General features: G+C 43.1%; 1 protein-coding gene and 1 pseudogene across 1 annotated transcript; one reads left to right on the top strand and one right to left on the bottom strand.

Moving 5' to 3' along the window:
* Positions 1-2,354: 2,354 nt before the first annotated feature.
* On the bottom strand, positions 2,355-2,935 carry LOC128848020 (olfactory receptor 14A16-like; annotated as a pseudogene).
* An 11,449-nt stretch (positions 2,936-14,384) lies between these two features.
* On the top strand, positions 14,385-15,299 carry LOC128847326 (olfactory receptor 14A16-like). Its single transcript, XM_054046721.1, has one exon. The coding sequence runs from the start codon at positions 14,385-14,387 to the stop codon at positions 15,297-15,299; it is 915 nt and encodes a 304-aa protein (XP_053902696.1).
* Positions 15,300-16,963: the final 1,664 nt, after the last annotated feature.

Here is a 16,963-nt window from a genome sequence, read left to right as displayed (position 1 = left end):
AAAAAGGGGATTATCCAGCTTAAAATGAAATGAATGGCCAGCTACCCACCATGCTCACCACTCCCACACAGCTTCTGTGTGGCTTCCTACAAATCTCCTCTACCAGGAATAAGTTCCAACAAACTGGATCTTCTGCATTCTGTCCCATAGGCACTGATGGTGGGTATATTGTCCAAATAATGAACATTGTGGCTCCTTTCTGGAGTAGGGCCTAATGGAGTTAAAGGAGTCCTTGGGAAGTTTAACTTCTTAGGCCTCTTAGAAAATCACAGCTCTGGTCTTAGCCCAACCTCCTGTCTTCTCCCTAGACATGGCACCTCTGAGTTAGGTGTCAGACACACTGCCTTGGACAAGTAGACTTGCTTTATAGGTGAAAAGAAGGATTTAGTTCTCCAGGGCTCTCAATTAAAGACCAAACAAACAAGATACTGAAAACAGGCTTTAGTTTAGAATTTTAAAGGTCCCTAGGGGGTTTGGACCATAGGTCCTGTCAATGGAATATGCTGCCAAGTGAGGTTGTGGAATTCTCATCATTGAAGATTTTATGAAGAACAGGTTGGACAAGCAACTGTCAGTGCTGGTCTAGATTTACTAGGTCCTGCCTCAGCTTCTCAAGCTTTTCAGCTTCAGCCTCACATTTCTATGGTGCTGTGATTCTATAATATACCAATAAAAGACATTTTTTTCTATTAGGTGGGCTGGCGCCAGCCGCAAGATCAGCAGAGATATGGGAATGTTCTTCAAAGGGGAGGACTGTTCTTTCCGGGAATTCAAGACAGAATTTTCAAAGAGCCAGGCACCTGATTCCCCTTGGCTTCCAGTCCCTCCCAGCCTGGCATTTCTGTGATTTGAGGATCTCTGGTGGATATCGAAGATCATGAGTCAATGGACCCATAGCTGCACACCAGGGTATCATTGCCCAGTATAGACACCTGCACTTCATCACCTAAGGCCCGGTTTTCAAAGGTGTTTAGGTGCCTGGTAGGTTTTTCAAAAGCCTCTAGGTGTCCAAAACTTATTGATTTCAATGGGAGTTAGCTGCCTAGTTACTTTTGAAAAACCCACTAGGTGCCTAAATACTCCCTGGGGCCTGGATCCATAAAGAGACCCAGGCATGGTGACCCGCAGTGCGGCAACACCTAATGTTTAGGCACCTAGAAAATCACTGGGGCAACAATAGGGTCACACACAGCCTGAGTCAGGCCCCTGGGCTCCCTATATGATGGATAGAGAAAGACAGACACCTAAGAATGGGAGTCACAAAATTGAGCACACTAGGAGGGGAGGCGCCTGAGCTAGCCGCTGGGAGATGCCGAGGACAGGAGTGTGTGCTAGCTCAGAGAGAGATGCCTAAGTCCAGTCAGGGAGGCCCCTGTGTCTGCTAGCGAACCACGAACCATGGGAAGATAGGCGCATGCTCGGTCTGGGGCCTGATCTGGTAGTACCCGATACTTGATGACATCAAATGGATACGCCCATCTAATCAAATACACCTCGCCCTCCCAAACGCCCACCCAGCAAAAACATCTGGAACAAAGAAACAAATCAACCAATCAACAAAATACAGTACATCCTCGCTATAACAAACCTCTGGGGATCCAAGCCATTTGTTCATTAAAGCCAGAGGTTCATTGTAGAAAAAGAGCCCTGCCTCTGGGGGCAGCGGCTGACACCTTGAGCCCCATGGCCATGGCGGACGCTGACAGCTCTTCCAGCCCTGGGTTGGTAGTGGGGTCAGAGAGCTCCTCTGGCCTTGAGGCTGCAGCGGGGGCAGAATTTTTACTCCCCACTCTGAAAAAAGGAGAAGAGGCAGAGACCTCACGTGTGACTTTGCTATGGTAACTGATTTTATGTGGAAAGTGCACTGATACCATAGCGATGGGTGGCAGTACAAAAGCCTCAGACTGATCGATCGATCAATAGATGGAGGGGTATGTATGGGGATGGATGGATAGCTAGACATGGTAAGTTCATGGAGGATAGATCCATCAATGGCTATTAAACAAGAAGGTCAGGGATGCAACCCTGTGCTCTGGGTGTCCCTAAGCCTCTGAGTGCCAGATGCTGGGATTGGACAACACAGGATGGCTCACTCAATAATTGCCCTGTTCTGTTCATTCTCTCTGAAGCATCTGACATTGGCCACTGTGTGAAGACAGGATATGTACATAGGTGTCAATTTATAGTAACTCCATTGACCTGAGTGCAGTTTTTCTAGATATTTACCAGTGTAAATACCTCAGTGTGCATAAACGGACTGCATGTTATGTTATCAGGGAGACAATAATGTCAAGAGTTGATTATATTTATAAAAAACAGAATGAGATGATGGTCATGGGATAAAAATGGCCATTTTATTTTTTGGAGAATAGCCTTGACCCAATCATTTCCCACAGTACAGCACTGATATCCTTGTTTCTCATGCTATAAATGATCAGATTAATCATGGGAGGCACCACGGAATACACAACAGCCACCATGATATCCAGACATGAGATTGAGCTGGAGGTGGGTTTAATATAGGCAAAACTAGCAGTGCAAACAAACACAGAGACCACAATGAGGTGAGGGAGGCAGGTGGAGAAGGCTTTATGCCGGCCCTGCTCAGAGGGGATTCTCAGCACTGTTTTGAAGATCAGAACATAAGACACAATTATAAAAACAAAGCAGTTAAAGCGAAGTACACGCTAAAGGCAATAGCCCCAGCTTCACTAAGATATGAGTCATACCAAGCAAGTTTGAGGAGCTGGGGGATTTCACAGAAGAACTGATCCATCTCATTGTCTCCACAGAAGATTATTGCAAATGTGTTTCGAGTGTGCAGTGCAGAATTGAGAACCCCACTGATCCAGATACTGTCTGCCATTTGGACACAAGCTCTCCTGTTCATTATTGACTTGTAGAGCAGTGGTTGGCAGATGGCAACGTCAGTCATACGCCATGATTATTAATAAGGGAAGCTCAGCTGTAGCGAAGAAAAGGAAGAGAAAGACTTGCATGACGCATCCATAATACAAAATGGCCTTGGTGTTCATGAGGGAATTGGCTATGGACTTGGGGTTGAAAATGGAGATGGAGCCAAGGTCTAGGATGGACAGATTCATCAGGAAGAAATACATGGGTGTGAAGACGGTGGTCGAAAGCTATGGCTGTGATGATGAGAAGAATCCCAGTCAGGGCTGCCAGGTAAATCCCTAGAAACACCATGAAATGCAAAATCTGCAGCTCCTGAATGTCAGAGAATCCCAGGAGAAGGAACTCGGTCACAATGATTTGGTTGGACATTTTCTTCCTCGGTACATCATGTGCAGGACCGGCTTTAGGCCGATTCAGCCAATTCGGCTGAATTGGGCCCCTCGCTAAGAGGGCCCTGCGCCGCAGCTCTCTACCCCACCCCCTGCTCACTTCCTCCTCCTCCCCTCCCCTGAATGCTCCGCTCCCTGCTCCTCCCCCTCCCCTACTTCACATGAATCAGAGGTTCACGGGAAGTTTAAAAACAAGCAGCGGCAGGCAGGCAGCACCAGGTAAGCTGAGGTGGCGGGGAGGCGCAAGAAGGGCTCCGGGGAGGCGCGGCGCGGCCCAATCCAGCCCCGGCCGAGCAGCTCCCTCCAGCCCCAGTTCCGCCACGCACGTCAGCCCAGCTCGGCTCTGGCCCCCCGGCCAGGCACCCGCAGCTTGGCTCCGGCCCCCCGGCTTGGCCCCCCGGCTTGGCTCCGGCCGCCGACCAGCTCCGGGCCAGACCAAAGCCCCGCAACCCCGGCCGGAGCTCCAGCCGGAGCATGGCTTGATTCCTGGGGGCGGGTCTTGCCGCAAGCCCCAGCCCCAGGTATCGGGCCCCGCTCTTGCTAAATCCGGCCCTGATCATGTGATGCCTGTGAATAGAAGGACAAGGGAAATGACCAGGGTTCGGCTGCAGTCAGTATAGGCCTTGCTGGAGCCCTTGGCATAACTAACAGTATGAACCAAAGGCTGCAAATAAGAAGAGATGAAATAGAATGTATGGGTTTGAAATTATCATATTATTGGACAATATTTGCATTCCCCAGTCTTTCTTAAAGCTCAGTTTCCAATTAAGCATCATCAGAAATTTTCTACTTAAATTGTTTTCAAAGGAAAATTATGTTTTCATTTAATCAAATTTTCATAGAAAGTCTAAGGTATCCTCAAATATATTTCATGGATACTTCATATATATACATAAGAAAACTGAAAACCCATGTTTTTTGGGTGGATCTAGGCAAAAAAAATCAGTTTTCTGCCATTTTTTGCTGAATATGTTTGTTTCTCACTTGCCAAAACATGAAAAATTGGAGATTTCTGGGAAATCTATGAAAACCCTACCATTTTTTATTAAAAAAATGCTGATAGGCTCTAAATGTTTGATTGACTTGATAGCAAAATTCTTAAAGAGTTCCAAACATAATTCAAATTTACGTTCTTAAATTAGCCCTGTATATTAATACTCTAACATATGTAATTGAAATGGCAAACTTACTGTGCTGTTCTTTGTGGAATTTTGCCCAGCTTGCGATGCATTCGATCCTCCAATGTTAGGAATCATTGATCTATCTATCTATCTATCTGCCCACTGCCAGGATTGTCTGGTTCTCTGTCTCTCTCATGCCCCCATCACCGTATTATCCAGCAGTCATTGTCGTGTCTCTTCTCTGGATGTCCTGAGTTGCTGGATCTCTCTGCATTTCCTAGCAGACAGGGTTCTACTCCACAGATGGGCTCTCCCTGCTCCCCTCTTTGGGCAGGCATGGCTGAGAAGTGATGGACTAAATGGGATGAGGGACTATCAGAAACAGAGAGTTAAGGGTTAATGCCTCTTTTACCTGTAAAGGGTTAAGAAGTTCACCTAGCCTAGCTGACACCTGACCAGAGGAACCAATGAGGGGACAAAATGTTTCAAAAGGAAGGAGGGAAGTTCCCTTTGTCTGGGTCAGTTTCACTTTTGACCAGAGTGGGAAAGCTCCAGAATTCAATCTCTTATCAAGTAGTGAGTATTAGTGAAGGGAATAAATAGGTTTATGTTTATTTTCTTTTGTAACTTGTCTTGTGAAATTAGAGAAATAATCAAATTGGGTATTTTTTTAAACTTTAAATACTACTTTTCAAAATAAAATGCAAATAGGACTCCTGATCATAGATAATACTATCTTATACTTAGGCTTAGCAGTATTTAATCTATCTATCTATCTATCTATCTATCTATCTATCTATCTATCTATCTATCTAAATAATTTTGACTGATAATATTGATGTTTATAATTAAGCATTTTTTTATTTTTATCAGTTTAAATTTTCACAGTTGCAGGAAATTATGGAGGGATCAGACAATAGTTATTTAATGACAGTACATGTTGAGTTTCAAAAAGTTAAAACTTGAGAACTGTGAAAGCACAATGTTTCAACATGACGTGAAGATATACAAAGTCAATATCCTTAAATCAAACACTCATAAGTTCTCAAGCAGCATTTTTCTTACTTTGCCTCGCTGGAAATGTTGATTGTTGAAGGAAATATTTTTTCGCTGTTTTGTGTGTGCATGGTGAAATCAACATTTGCAAATATTTACTGATAATAATCTAATCCTTCCAAGACTTCTTATAGAGGTAGCAATGGAAAGAGGATTGCATAGGCAAGACAAGACCATAACAATGAACTATTAGTTTAGTTTTCCTAAAAGATTAAAGCAGCGGTCTGCATTGTGCATAATTCTCATTAAAATGTTGCACGTGAACAAGGAATAATAACCAGAGTGTTTTTTAAAAAAAATCTTGAAGCCCTTGAGCTATATTGTCCTCTCCATTATACCTGATTTATGCCACCATAACTCCCCTGATTTCAGTGGGTTTACACCACTGCAAAACCGGTACAATGTGTGGACATACAATATGATGGGGGCTAATTTAGCTACAACAATCAGGAGAAAGATCTTGGAGTCATCGTGGCTAGTTCTCTGAAGATGTCCACGCAGTGTGCAGAGGCGGTCAAAAAAGCAAACCGGATGTTAGGAATCAGTAAAAAGGGGATAGAGAATAAAACAGAGAATATATTATTGCCCTTATATAAATCGATGGCATGCCCACATATTTAATACTGCGTACAGATGTGGTCTCCTCATCTCAAAAAAGATAGACTGAAATTAGAAAAGGTTCAGAGAATGGCAACTAGAATGATTAGGGGTTTGGAGCGGGTCCCATGTGAGGAGAGATTAAAGAGGCTAGGACTTTCCAGCTTGGAAAAGAGGAGACTAAGGGGGGATATGATAGAGGAATATAAAATCATGAGTGATGTGGAGAAAGTAGATAAGGAAAAGTTATTTACTTATTCCCATAATACAAGAACTAGGGGCCACAAAATGAAATTAATGGGCAGCAGGTTTAAAACAAATAAAAGGAAGTTCTTCTTCACACGGTGCACAGTCAACTTGTGGAACTCGTTGCCTGAGGAGGTTGTGAATGCTAGGACTATAACAGCATTTAAAAGAGAACTGGATAAATTCATGGAGGTTAAGTCCATTTATGGCTATTAGCCAGGATGGGTAATGAATGATATCCCTAGCCTTTGTTGACAGAGGGTGGAGATGATGGCAGGAGAGAGATCACTTGATCATTACCTGTTAGGTTCACTCCCTCTGGGGCACCTGACATTGGCCACTGTCGGTAGACAGGATACTGGGCTAGATGGAACTTTGGTCTGACCCAGTACGGCTGTTCTTATGTTCTTATGACAGTTTTTATTCTGTTTTTATTCATGCAAAATTCAAAGTGGAGGAAATTCTCATCTCACGGATGAAGCCAAAATAAGTCCAATGACTTCATCTTTACTCTGGTGTTACTGAGATCCCAGTCTGGCCCAACCAGAGTCTTGCTTGATTAAACACTTATAAGTAACTCAAAATGTGGCTCCTAAATAGGCTTGTTCAGCAATTTATAACTATAGATCAATACATCAGCTGCAGATATTCCAAACCCAATAGTCTTCTCTCACGTACCTTGGAGAAAGGCAAAAATGCTACCCAGAAATAAGGACCTGCAGACAATACATGGTGTGAATATTCCTCTCATTCACAACATGCATCTGACCCCAAAGCATCTCAAAGTGTGTAAGAAAAATAAGCCACCACACTGCTTTGGCCTCACTTTAGGAGAAGCAGACCCTGTGCAGATTTTGCAGAGCTGCCACTTTTCCACCAAAGACAGGTAATAATAATACTGGGTGTGTTCTGGGGCAATATAAATAAATACTCTCATGTAGGAGAAATGACAGCAGCCCTACACACTCCTCAAATGTCACAGTGATGGATAAAGTTCAGACAGAAGGTTCAAGATAGTGGGAGAATAGATTATGTACAGGAATAAAGAGATAGGTCATGCACGTGCCTCAGCACCAAGAAGCCAGCAGATTTCCAATCGGTTCCCATGTTTTCATTTCAGTGATGTTTGTGGGAGGGGTTTGTAGGCACCCCTTCCTCTCTGTGCATTGCCAATTCTCAGTTCATATTCCCAAGTGTGGGAACTGATGCCTTGGCCCACAAAGTCTTTTGTTCTCATTGCCAAACTCAGATCTGATTCCTTGTTTTGTAACATCACTATACACAGTACACCATCTAAACTGGGACCAGTGAGATATAAGTGACATAAAGGTGTTGTGTTTGTATGTGAGAGCCAGTGAGTGTGTGTCTATGATTGTTTTTGTGATGGGGGAAGAGTGTGTTCGGTGCATTTATGCTAGTGTGTTAGAGTGAGTGTTTGCATGTTGTATAATGTATGTGTGCCTGCATGTGTGACGTGTGAGTGAGCATCACGGTGTGTGTGTGGATCAGTCTATGGACGATACTGCGTGGATGTTTGTGTGAGTGTTTGCCTGTGTGTTTAAATGGCAACAATTGAAAACAATAAAAGTTACCTTCCTCCTTCTTTATTGCTCCTAAACTAGAACATCAAATTCCCCATGATATGCGGGAGGCAACATCCAAATAGAGCTGGGCGAATAATAGCTTTTTCATTTCACTGGCAATTTTGAAAAATCAGAAAAAAAAAATAATTGTGGGTTTAACTGAAAATGGTATTTTCCAAATTTCGGGTGAATGAAAAAGTCAAAACCAATTTTGTTTCAGGTTCCATTTTGACAAAATCTAAACATTTTCTTTCAATGTTGACTACATTTCGAAGTAAAATTAAGGAAAATTTTTAAATGAAAAGTCGTTTTCATTTAAAAATCAAATCAAAATGTTTCATTCCAAAAAGCTCAATTGTTTTACACTTCAACTGACAATGCCACTTTTTTAACCTCTGATCAGCACAAATTTTGTGGTCCATTTTAAGAATGGGTTAATTCTTCTCTCACACTGATATAAATCCTGATTATTTCCATTGAATCTACTTTAGTGTCAGTGGATTTACTGCAAATTTATATTAGTATAAATTAGGAGCTGAACTTTTCTCTGGCAGCTTAATCAACATGCCCAGGTTTTTTTTAACTGTTTATTTCGGAAGTTTTAACAAGTTTACAAATCCTTGCCATGTAAATATCAGAAACAAAACAATCATTACAACAGTGAACTTTGGTTTAAAGAGACATCATACGGGAATATACTCACCAGATCTTTCTATTTAACAGGGTGATACCATAGTACAGAGTGAGGATCATTATAACTCCTATGTCATTTCTAGTGATTTTATTAAATTGAGTGAAATCTCTGTATTCGCATATTTAACAGACCAGGCATGTCTATCAAATGTTCATATGCAAAGAATTGGACAGATGTGCTGGAATTTTTTTTTTCAGGTGAATATACTTTGAGCACTGAATAAGAGGTAAACAAATATTTAAGTACCTATCTGTCCTCTGTCTATTTTGCTGAATACGTAATTGTTGTGTTAATTTTTCCATAACCAACTTCCCATATTGTTTTTAACCATTCCTCAATGGTCGGACTATTTTTCTTTTCCCATTGAGAGGTTACTAATAGCTGAGCAGATCAGAGGTTAATTTTTCATTTCCTTTTGTGTGACCATTTCCATTAGGAAGCCCCAGGAGGATCACCACAAGGTTATTAGATAATAAATATCCAAACAATTGGGTCATTTCTTTATGGATTGCTTCCAATACTCACTAATGACTGGACATGTCCAATGCATCAAATCTCCTCTTTCACCACAATTTCTCTAACATTTATCCCTATTTAGTCTGTCTGTGTGTGTGTGTGTATATATATATATATATATATATATATATATATTGCTGGTCCTGTTTTCCAGATCAAACCGCATTCCTCTGCATGCCAGTTTTTTTTACTGTTCCTCATAGGTCAGGTTTTCTAAACCTTTGATCATTTTTGTTGGTTCCTCTGAACTTTCTCCAATCTGTCCATATCTTTCTTAAATTTTGGCACTCAGCACCGGACACAGTACTCCAGCTGAGGCCTCACAAGTGAAAGTAGAGTGGAACAATTACCTCCCATGTCTTACATATGACACTCTTTTTAATAAACCCAAATGCTATTTTCGCAACTACATCACATTGTTGACTCATATTCAATTTGTGATCCACTCTAGCCCTGAGATCCTTTTCAGCTATGCCACCACCTAGTCCCCATTTTGTAGTTGTACATTTGATTTTTCCTTGGTAAGAGAAGAACTTTGCACTTGTATTTATTGAATTTCCTCTTGTTGATTTTAAACCAATTCTCCAATTTGTCAAGGTCATTTCAAATTCTGATCCTGTCCTCAAAATTGTTTGCAACCCTTCCCAGCTTGGTGTCATATGCAAGTTTTATAAGCATATTCTCTCCTCCGTTATCCAAGTCGTTAATAAAAATATTGAATAATGGCCTTAAAAATCCCACGAGAAAAGAGTTGCAGGTTTTGACTGTAAAACTATCGGTGGAGATTTTCACCTAGGGGACTAGGATGTCAAATTCCTATTAAAACTAATTGGAATTTTGGTGGCCAAATATCTATAGGCAACCTTGAAAATTCCATCACTCCATGAACACAAAAGAGCCTACATTGCCAAGAGAGACGTGGAGTTGTGTTACTCTGAGGTATTGTCTAATTCAGCTAAAATCTCCCGGAATTAATTTTATTAGATCTGGTGAAGAACAGGGGAGAGGATCGGAATCCTTCTACACCATTATTTAAAGAAAAAAATATTGTGTTTAATTCATAGAAATTTAGAATCTTTTTTAAAAATCTACCATTTTGTGAGGTTTTTGGAGAAAGTGTGTTCCTATTTTTGGTGGAGATCAAATTAGATTAATAGATTCCAAGGCCAGAAGGGACCATAGTGACTGTATAGTCTGAGTTCCTGTATAACCCAGCCCACAGAACATCCCCAAAATAATACCTAGAGCAGATCCTTTAGAAAAACATCCAATCTTGATTTGAAAGTTGTCAGTGATGGAATCTACAAAATAAGTAATTAATAATAAACTAACCGAGATATTCAAAGAGGATTAATGAAGCTGGGCACTCCTCTCCTGTCAAAATGGGATTTAGACACACAAATCCAGTAGGTTCTTTTGAATATTCCATCCTATCTGGATAATGAGAGCATGCAGTTACTTTGTAGTAGATTAAACTGTATGAGGGGAAGAAACTCACCTTCCTCACGCCATAGACCATTCACAAACTGATGATGACGAGACTCCGCCATGGCAGGGCCGGCACAACCCATTAGGCGACCTAGCTGGTCGCCTATGGTGCTAATATTTGGGGGGTGGTGACCGCGGCAGCTGGATCTTCGGCTGCCCCGGTCATTGGCCGTATTTCGGGGGCAGGACCTTCCGCCACCTAAGGCGGCAAAAAAGCTGGCGGCACTCCTGCGCCATGGGCAGGTTATTTGAGAATTGTCCTCTATAGGGCCCCTTAGACTTTCCTCTGAATCAGGTGGTACTGGCCACTGTTAGAGATAGAATACTGGACTGGATGGTCAAAATGTCTTACCTAGTTAGACAGTTCCTATGAGAAGCAGATGCTGTCAAATAAAATTGCAATGAATGTTGCACCCACATCAACTCAAATGTATTTAATTTATTTTTAATTATTCATTATTAAAGCTGCTCAAAAATGAAAATTATATTTTTTGTGGAAAATGTCATTGTTTTATAACATCCCATAGTATTGCTTTTGGATGGGGATGGACAAAAAAATGAAAATGGAGACTGAAAATGTTTGGTTTTCAATAAACTTCTCTAGTAAAAATGCAAGTTTATGGTAAACATTTTCTAGTTTTGGGAAAAGATTTCTGATATTGAAAACTTTCCCCCAAAAACCTGAAAAAATATACAAAAATGTTTTCCATCTCCAGGTTTTCATAAAACCAAAACCAAAAATGACTTCCTCCCACCATTGCCACTCATTATGAATTATCCTCCAAGTAACTATTATCCCCATTGGACGGATGACAAACTGAGGAAAGGAGCTGTGAAGGGCCTGAACAAAGCCAGAGGAATAGTTGGGATCAGATCTCAGGGCACCTTGGACGTTAGCTTTTCATTAATTTATTTATTCAATTAATTAATTAATTATCTGATAGTTGAACCTAAAATGAGAGGCCCATTATATTAGGTAAGACAGTCTCCACCCCAAGAAGCCTACAGTAGAAAAGACAAGCAAAGGGTGCAAGGTAAAAGACAGCCCTAGGGAATGACTTTCCCAAGGTAACACTGCTGGTCAGCAGCAGGGCTAAGTCCTGTGTGCCCTTAGTGTTTGCCTCACAATCTTTACTCTAGAACCTGCTGCTTTGTTTTAATTGTGATTATATTAGTTTCTGGAAACTCTTCAGGGAAGTAGAGGGCAAGAGAAATTAATTCTTGCCTCTGGGCCCTTGAGGACTCCTGGGAGTGACTCCGACAAGTCTGTAGAAAACAGACATGGATAAATCTCCTTCCCGCAGCACCAAAGTTTTGGACACACAGCTCATCTGCAGACAGCACAGATCTTAGTCTATTTCCTGCAGCTCAGCCTCAGTGTGGTGGGGGAACTGCTTCTCATAATACAGTGATCATTAGATAGAGAGATAGACTGATAGAGCGGTGTGCATGTGGCTAGAGAGAGATAGGGTGACCAGATGTCCCAATTTTATAGTCCCGATATTAGGGGCTTTTTCTTATATAAGCTCCTATTACCCCCCAACCCCTGTCCCGATTTTTCACACTTGCTGTCTGGTCACCCTAGAGAGAGAAGGGTAACAAATTGCAGTCTATAGCTGGAGGACAAAAGACATCTCAGTCTGGGAGGATTCCACACAGACTGGCACCGTAAGTTTGCTCTTGCAATGAAATATATTTGTGGGTTACAGAGTAGAACTTAAAGGATCAAATTGTAAGTGACAATAGATTTTTTTTTCATAGTTTCACTCTTAACTCAATTTGGGCACGGGAAACTGAGGCAGTCCAAAGCATTTACCTTAGGAAAGAGGGGGCAGAATATTTATGCCTCAGTTTCATTCTATTGAGAGTGAGGGAATTGATCAAATTGATGCACATATTTTTTAGAATGGATCGAGGAGTTTACATTAAAATTGTACAAAAATTGTGACAAACACTATCGGCTCGTTGTTGCTTTTCTCTGTGTATACATTAGTTTGTTGTTATTGCTGTCTGTCTGTTTGTTTATATTTTTCTCTCTATATTAGTTTGTTTATACTTCTCGATCTACCTGTTAGTTTGGGTTAGTTCTGTGTTTCTCTCTCACTTTCTGTATCTGTTATTTTCTTACTTGCGTCTCTCTGTTAGTTTGTTGTTAGATCTATCTATCTATCTATCTATCTATCTATCTATCTATCTATCTATCTATCTATCTATCTATCTAGCATCAGTTTGTGTCTAGTTCTCAGTTTATTGTTTCGTCTGTCTATTAGATTGCTGCAAAGGTAGTTGATTCAAGTGGGTTAGAGTAGTCGGGACTAGGAGCCAGGATTCCTGTGTTCTATCCCCAGCTTTGGAAAGGGAGTGTGGTCAATTGGGTAAGAGTAGCAGGGTCTGAGAGCCAAGACTCCTGAGTTTTATATGTGGCTCTGGCAGGAAGTTCAGTCCAACGTGTAGAGGAGCCAGAATTGGGCAGTTCCATTTCTGTCTCTCATAAGGACTGTGGACTGGCATCGCTCAAAGCTTGAAGCTGAGTGGTTAGGGCACTCAGTTGGCCTGTGACAAACTCAGGTTCAATCCCTCCCTCTGACTGATGAAGAGAAGGGATTTGAATTCCCAATTTACAGGAGGGTGCCTGAGCCGCTAGGCTCTGGGCTGTCCTGAAATGAGACTGTCTCAGTCTCTCCTGTTGAAGCTTCTCTACAATGTACCAATAATTAAATAGTAATTGGAGCATGGACTTGAACCTGGCTCTTCCAGACACCAGGTGAGTGCCCCAAGTACCACGCTGGAGAATCACTCTCACTCCTGTTCGCTGGCCCAATGGCTCTCCATTGTCACTTGCAGCAATCATTCCTGGTGGCAATGGAGAGTCACTGGGACAGAGGCTGAGATGCAGTCTAATGTACATGTTAGAGGAGGGAACTGGGAGTCATGACACCTCACTTGTGTTCCCAACTCTGGGAGGGAGTTGAGTGGATAGAGCCAGAACTCTTGGCCTTTATTTCCAGCTCCGGGAGGGGTGTTGGATTTAGTGGGTTAGAGCAGGGGGCGAAATGGGAGTCAGGACTCTTGGGTTCTCTTCCAAGCTCTGGGAGGGAGTTTAGTTGAGTGGTTAGAGAAGCAGGAGGGGAGCCGGAACATCTGTTTCTCACAGCGATCATGGAAATCTTCCTAGAACAGGGGATGGGGCATCAGGACTCCTGAGCTGTATTCATGATTCGAGTTCACTGTGTAATTATGGCTGGGTTTGGTCACCTCCATGTGAGATGCTGCTCCCATTTAGAGCAATATAAATGGGGAGTAATTCCATGGCATGCAGTGAAATTACCCCACATTCACAGCAGTGCCCCTGACAGCAGAATCTGGCCAGCCAGACCACTGATTCCCCTCAGTAAAATGAGGATAGTAACATTTATACAACATTATCCAGAGTCCACCCACCTTTGGGTGAGAGAGGTATACAAATACCTCAAAAGAAATTATTCCTAATTCTCCTCTTCATCACCCTGGTGTCAAATTAGGAGTAACTGCACTGAAGTCCATTGAGCTGATTCTACTTTCTCTCACACCAGTGTAAATCAGGAATAACACCATTGGAGTCAGTGGAACTGTTTTCCCCATCCTCGTTCCGATATTACACCAATCTTCACAAGCTAAGGGTCTGACTCAAGGAAATTAAGGTGGTTTTCACAAAAGGAGAGTTATTTTGCTGATCTAATCCTGGCCCTTGCTCTTGTCCCTCTCTCTGCAACCATCATACAATGTCCTGAGAAAGAAAATGTCCAACCGAACCACCATGTTCCTTCTGCTGGGATTTTCTGATGTTCGGGAGCTGCAGATTTTGCACTTTGTGGGGTTTCTAGTGATCTACCTGGCAGCCCTGATGGGGAATCTTCTTATCTTCATGGCCATAGACTTCGACCACCACCTTCACACCCCCATGTACTTCTTCCTGATGAATCTGTCCATCCTAGACCTTGGCTCCATCTCTGTCACTGTCCCCAAATCCATGGCCAACTCCCTCATGAACACCAGATCCATTTCCTATGCTGGATGTGTTGGCCAAGTCTTTTTCCTCCTCTTCTTTGTGGCAGCAGATTTTTCCCTTCTCACCGTCATGGCATATGACCGATATATCGCAATCTGCAAACCACTCCACTATGAGACAATAATGAACAGCAGAACTTGTGTTGAAATGGCAGCCGGTGCCTGGATCAGTGGGCTTCTCTACTCTGTGCTACATACCGGGAACACGTTTGCATTGACCTTCTGTGGAGGCAACATGGTGGATCAGTTCTTCTGTGAGATCCCCCAGCTACTGAAGCTCACCTGCTCTGACTCATATCTGAGTGAAGTTGGGGTTATTGCATTTAGTGCGTGTTTACTCTTAGGCTGCTTTGTTTTTATAATTGTGTCATATGTTCAGATCTTCAAATCAGTGCTCAGAATCCCCTCTGAGCAGGGCCGGCATAAAGCCCTCTCCACCTGTCTTCCTCACCTCACTGTGGTCTCCTTGTTTGTTTTCACTGGCATTTTTGCTTATCTGAAACCCACCTCCAGCTCCCCATCTGCTCTGGATCTTGTGGTGGCTGTTCTCTATTCCGTATTAATACCAATCATGAATCCAATTGTCTACAGCATTAGGAACAAGGAGATGAAAGCTGCCCTGAGGAGACTGACTGGGTGTAGGTAATTCACCAAGAATTAATTTTCTGTATTTCTCTAATTAAAGTTTGCTTACTTAGTATCTGTTCATTAATGTGAGTTATTTCCATGACCACACGGCTTGCACACAAACAGATCCGATTCTGATCTCAGTTACACCAATGCAAATGCAGATTAACTCCGCTGCTGTCACTGCTGCTGGGGTGATTTACACCAGTAGAAAAAACTGGTCCAGTTGTGGAGTTAAATGGGTGTAAATTGTGTGCGTGAGTGGAATGAGACTTTCATTCTGTGCCAAAACAATACCTGTTACACTGCTTGTCCACTAGCACATGTTCCATAGCCACTGAAAACAATGATGGGAGTTGTCTTTCTTGTGTGCATAAATCAGGAGTGGCTTCATTGGAACCAAAGGAGTCAGACTGGTGTAAGACTGGGGTAGGTGAGATAAGATGTTTGTGGTAGATCCTCAGCACATCCATGTAATTCCATGGAATCTGGTGGCCCTAAAGCAATTTTCAGCATCTGTGGATCTGTGAGGAGCTGTATAAGCATTGCCACCAGCTGGGGACTGGGCCCATTGTCTTATACACCACCATTCGTGGTCTAATCACTAAAGGGGGACAAGGAGCCAGACTGTGTTAGCATGGATCACTTGTACATTTGGGCATGTGAGAGATGGAGAGACTGGCTAGAAATTACAGGGAGGTTTCTAACCACCAGCGGGGCGAGGTTATGGAGCAGCCTCCAAATAGAAGTTGTGGGGGGCAAATGACCGAATTCATTTTAAGAGAGAGCTGGACACATATCTGAGTGGGATTGTGTGATGGTGGAGGGCAGGGCTCAGCAACCCTGGGTCTCACTTGCAGCGTATGTCTTATGTTTCTAAAAGTTCATGCTTCCGGGTTTCATCTGGCCACTGGCAGGGGTCAGGAAGGGATTCTCCCCCCCCACCCCGTGTATCCTTGGAGGGTGGTTTTTTTTAATCTTTGAAGCATCGGGGTGGTCCTAGTTGGAGATGGGACATTGAGTGGGATGTGCCAGGGCTGTGAGGGGGCACTGAGCCATTCTCGCTCTCTCGGGTGCTTGGCTGGCTGGTTCTTGCCCACATGCTTAGGATCTAACTGATCATCATGTGATGGTCAGGAAGGAATCCCTCCCCCCCCCCGTCAGATTGGTAGGGACCTTGGGGGAGGTGGAGTTTGGTTTCCTCTCCAGCATGTGGTGTGGATCACTTGCCAGGATTTTCTGGATGTAGCTCAATCATTTCCCTGCCTTTGTGGGGGCCTCGGACACTGGTGCACCTCAGTGTCTCCTAATCTGTGCCGGTGGCACAGAACAGTCTAGTCTCCTGAGGGCTGTGACACTTTGTTCTAATTTCAGTTGTTGGGTTTGGTGTGTGGGTGCCTGGTGGTGTTGGCATACAGCAGATGAGACTGGATGATCTGGTTGTCCCTTCTGGCCTTGAACTCTGTGACTTTATGGATGTGCAGGGACGGGGGAGAGGAGAAGGGGCCTGTACAAGAGTTTGCTGGGGTTCGACCCTCTCCGGGTGGCGGGGAGCCACACCGGCTCACTACACACCGGTGCACTGGGGAAACTTGTCCCGCTGTGGGTCTCCCTCGGCAGCTCTTGCTGTAGCTGGAAGAACACGGTAAGCTTCGCCCCGCTCAGGGCAGGCCAACAAATGCT

Source organism: Malaclemys terrapin, chromosome 13, assembly GCF_027887155.1.
Source record: "Malaclemys terrapin pileata isolate rMalTer1 chromosome 13, rMalTer1.hap1, whole genome shotgun sequence".
NCBI classification, from domain to species: Eukaryota; Metazoa; Chordata; order Testudines; family Emydidae; genus Malaclemys; species Malaclemys terrapin.
Note: the sequence above shows the minus strand (reverse complement) of the source record. Positions and strands in the feature narration are given on the sequence as shown.

What these genes read in the sequence shown, in the direction of transcription:
- LOC128847326 (XM_054046721.1), top strand. Translation starts at nt 14,385, where the DNA reads ATGTCCAACCGAACCACCATGTTCCTTCTGCTGGGATTTTCTGATGTT.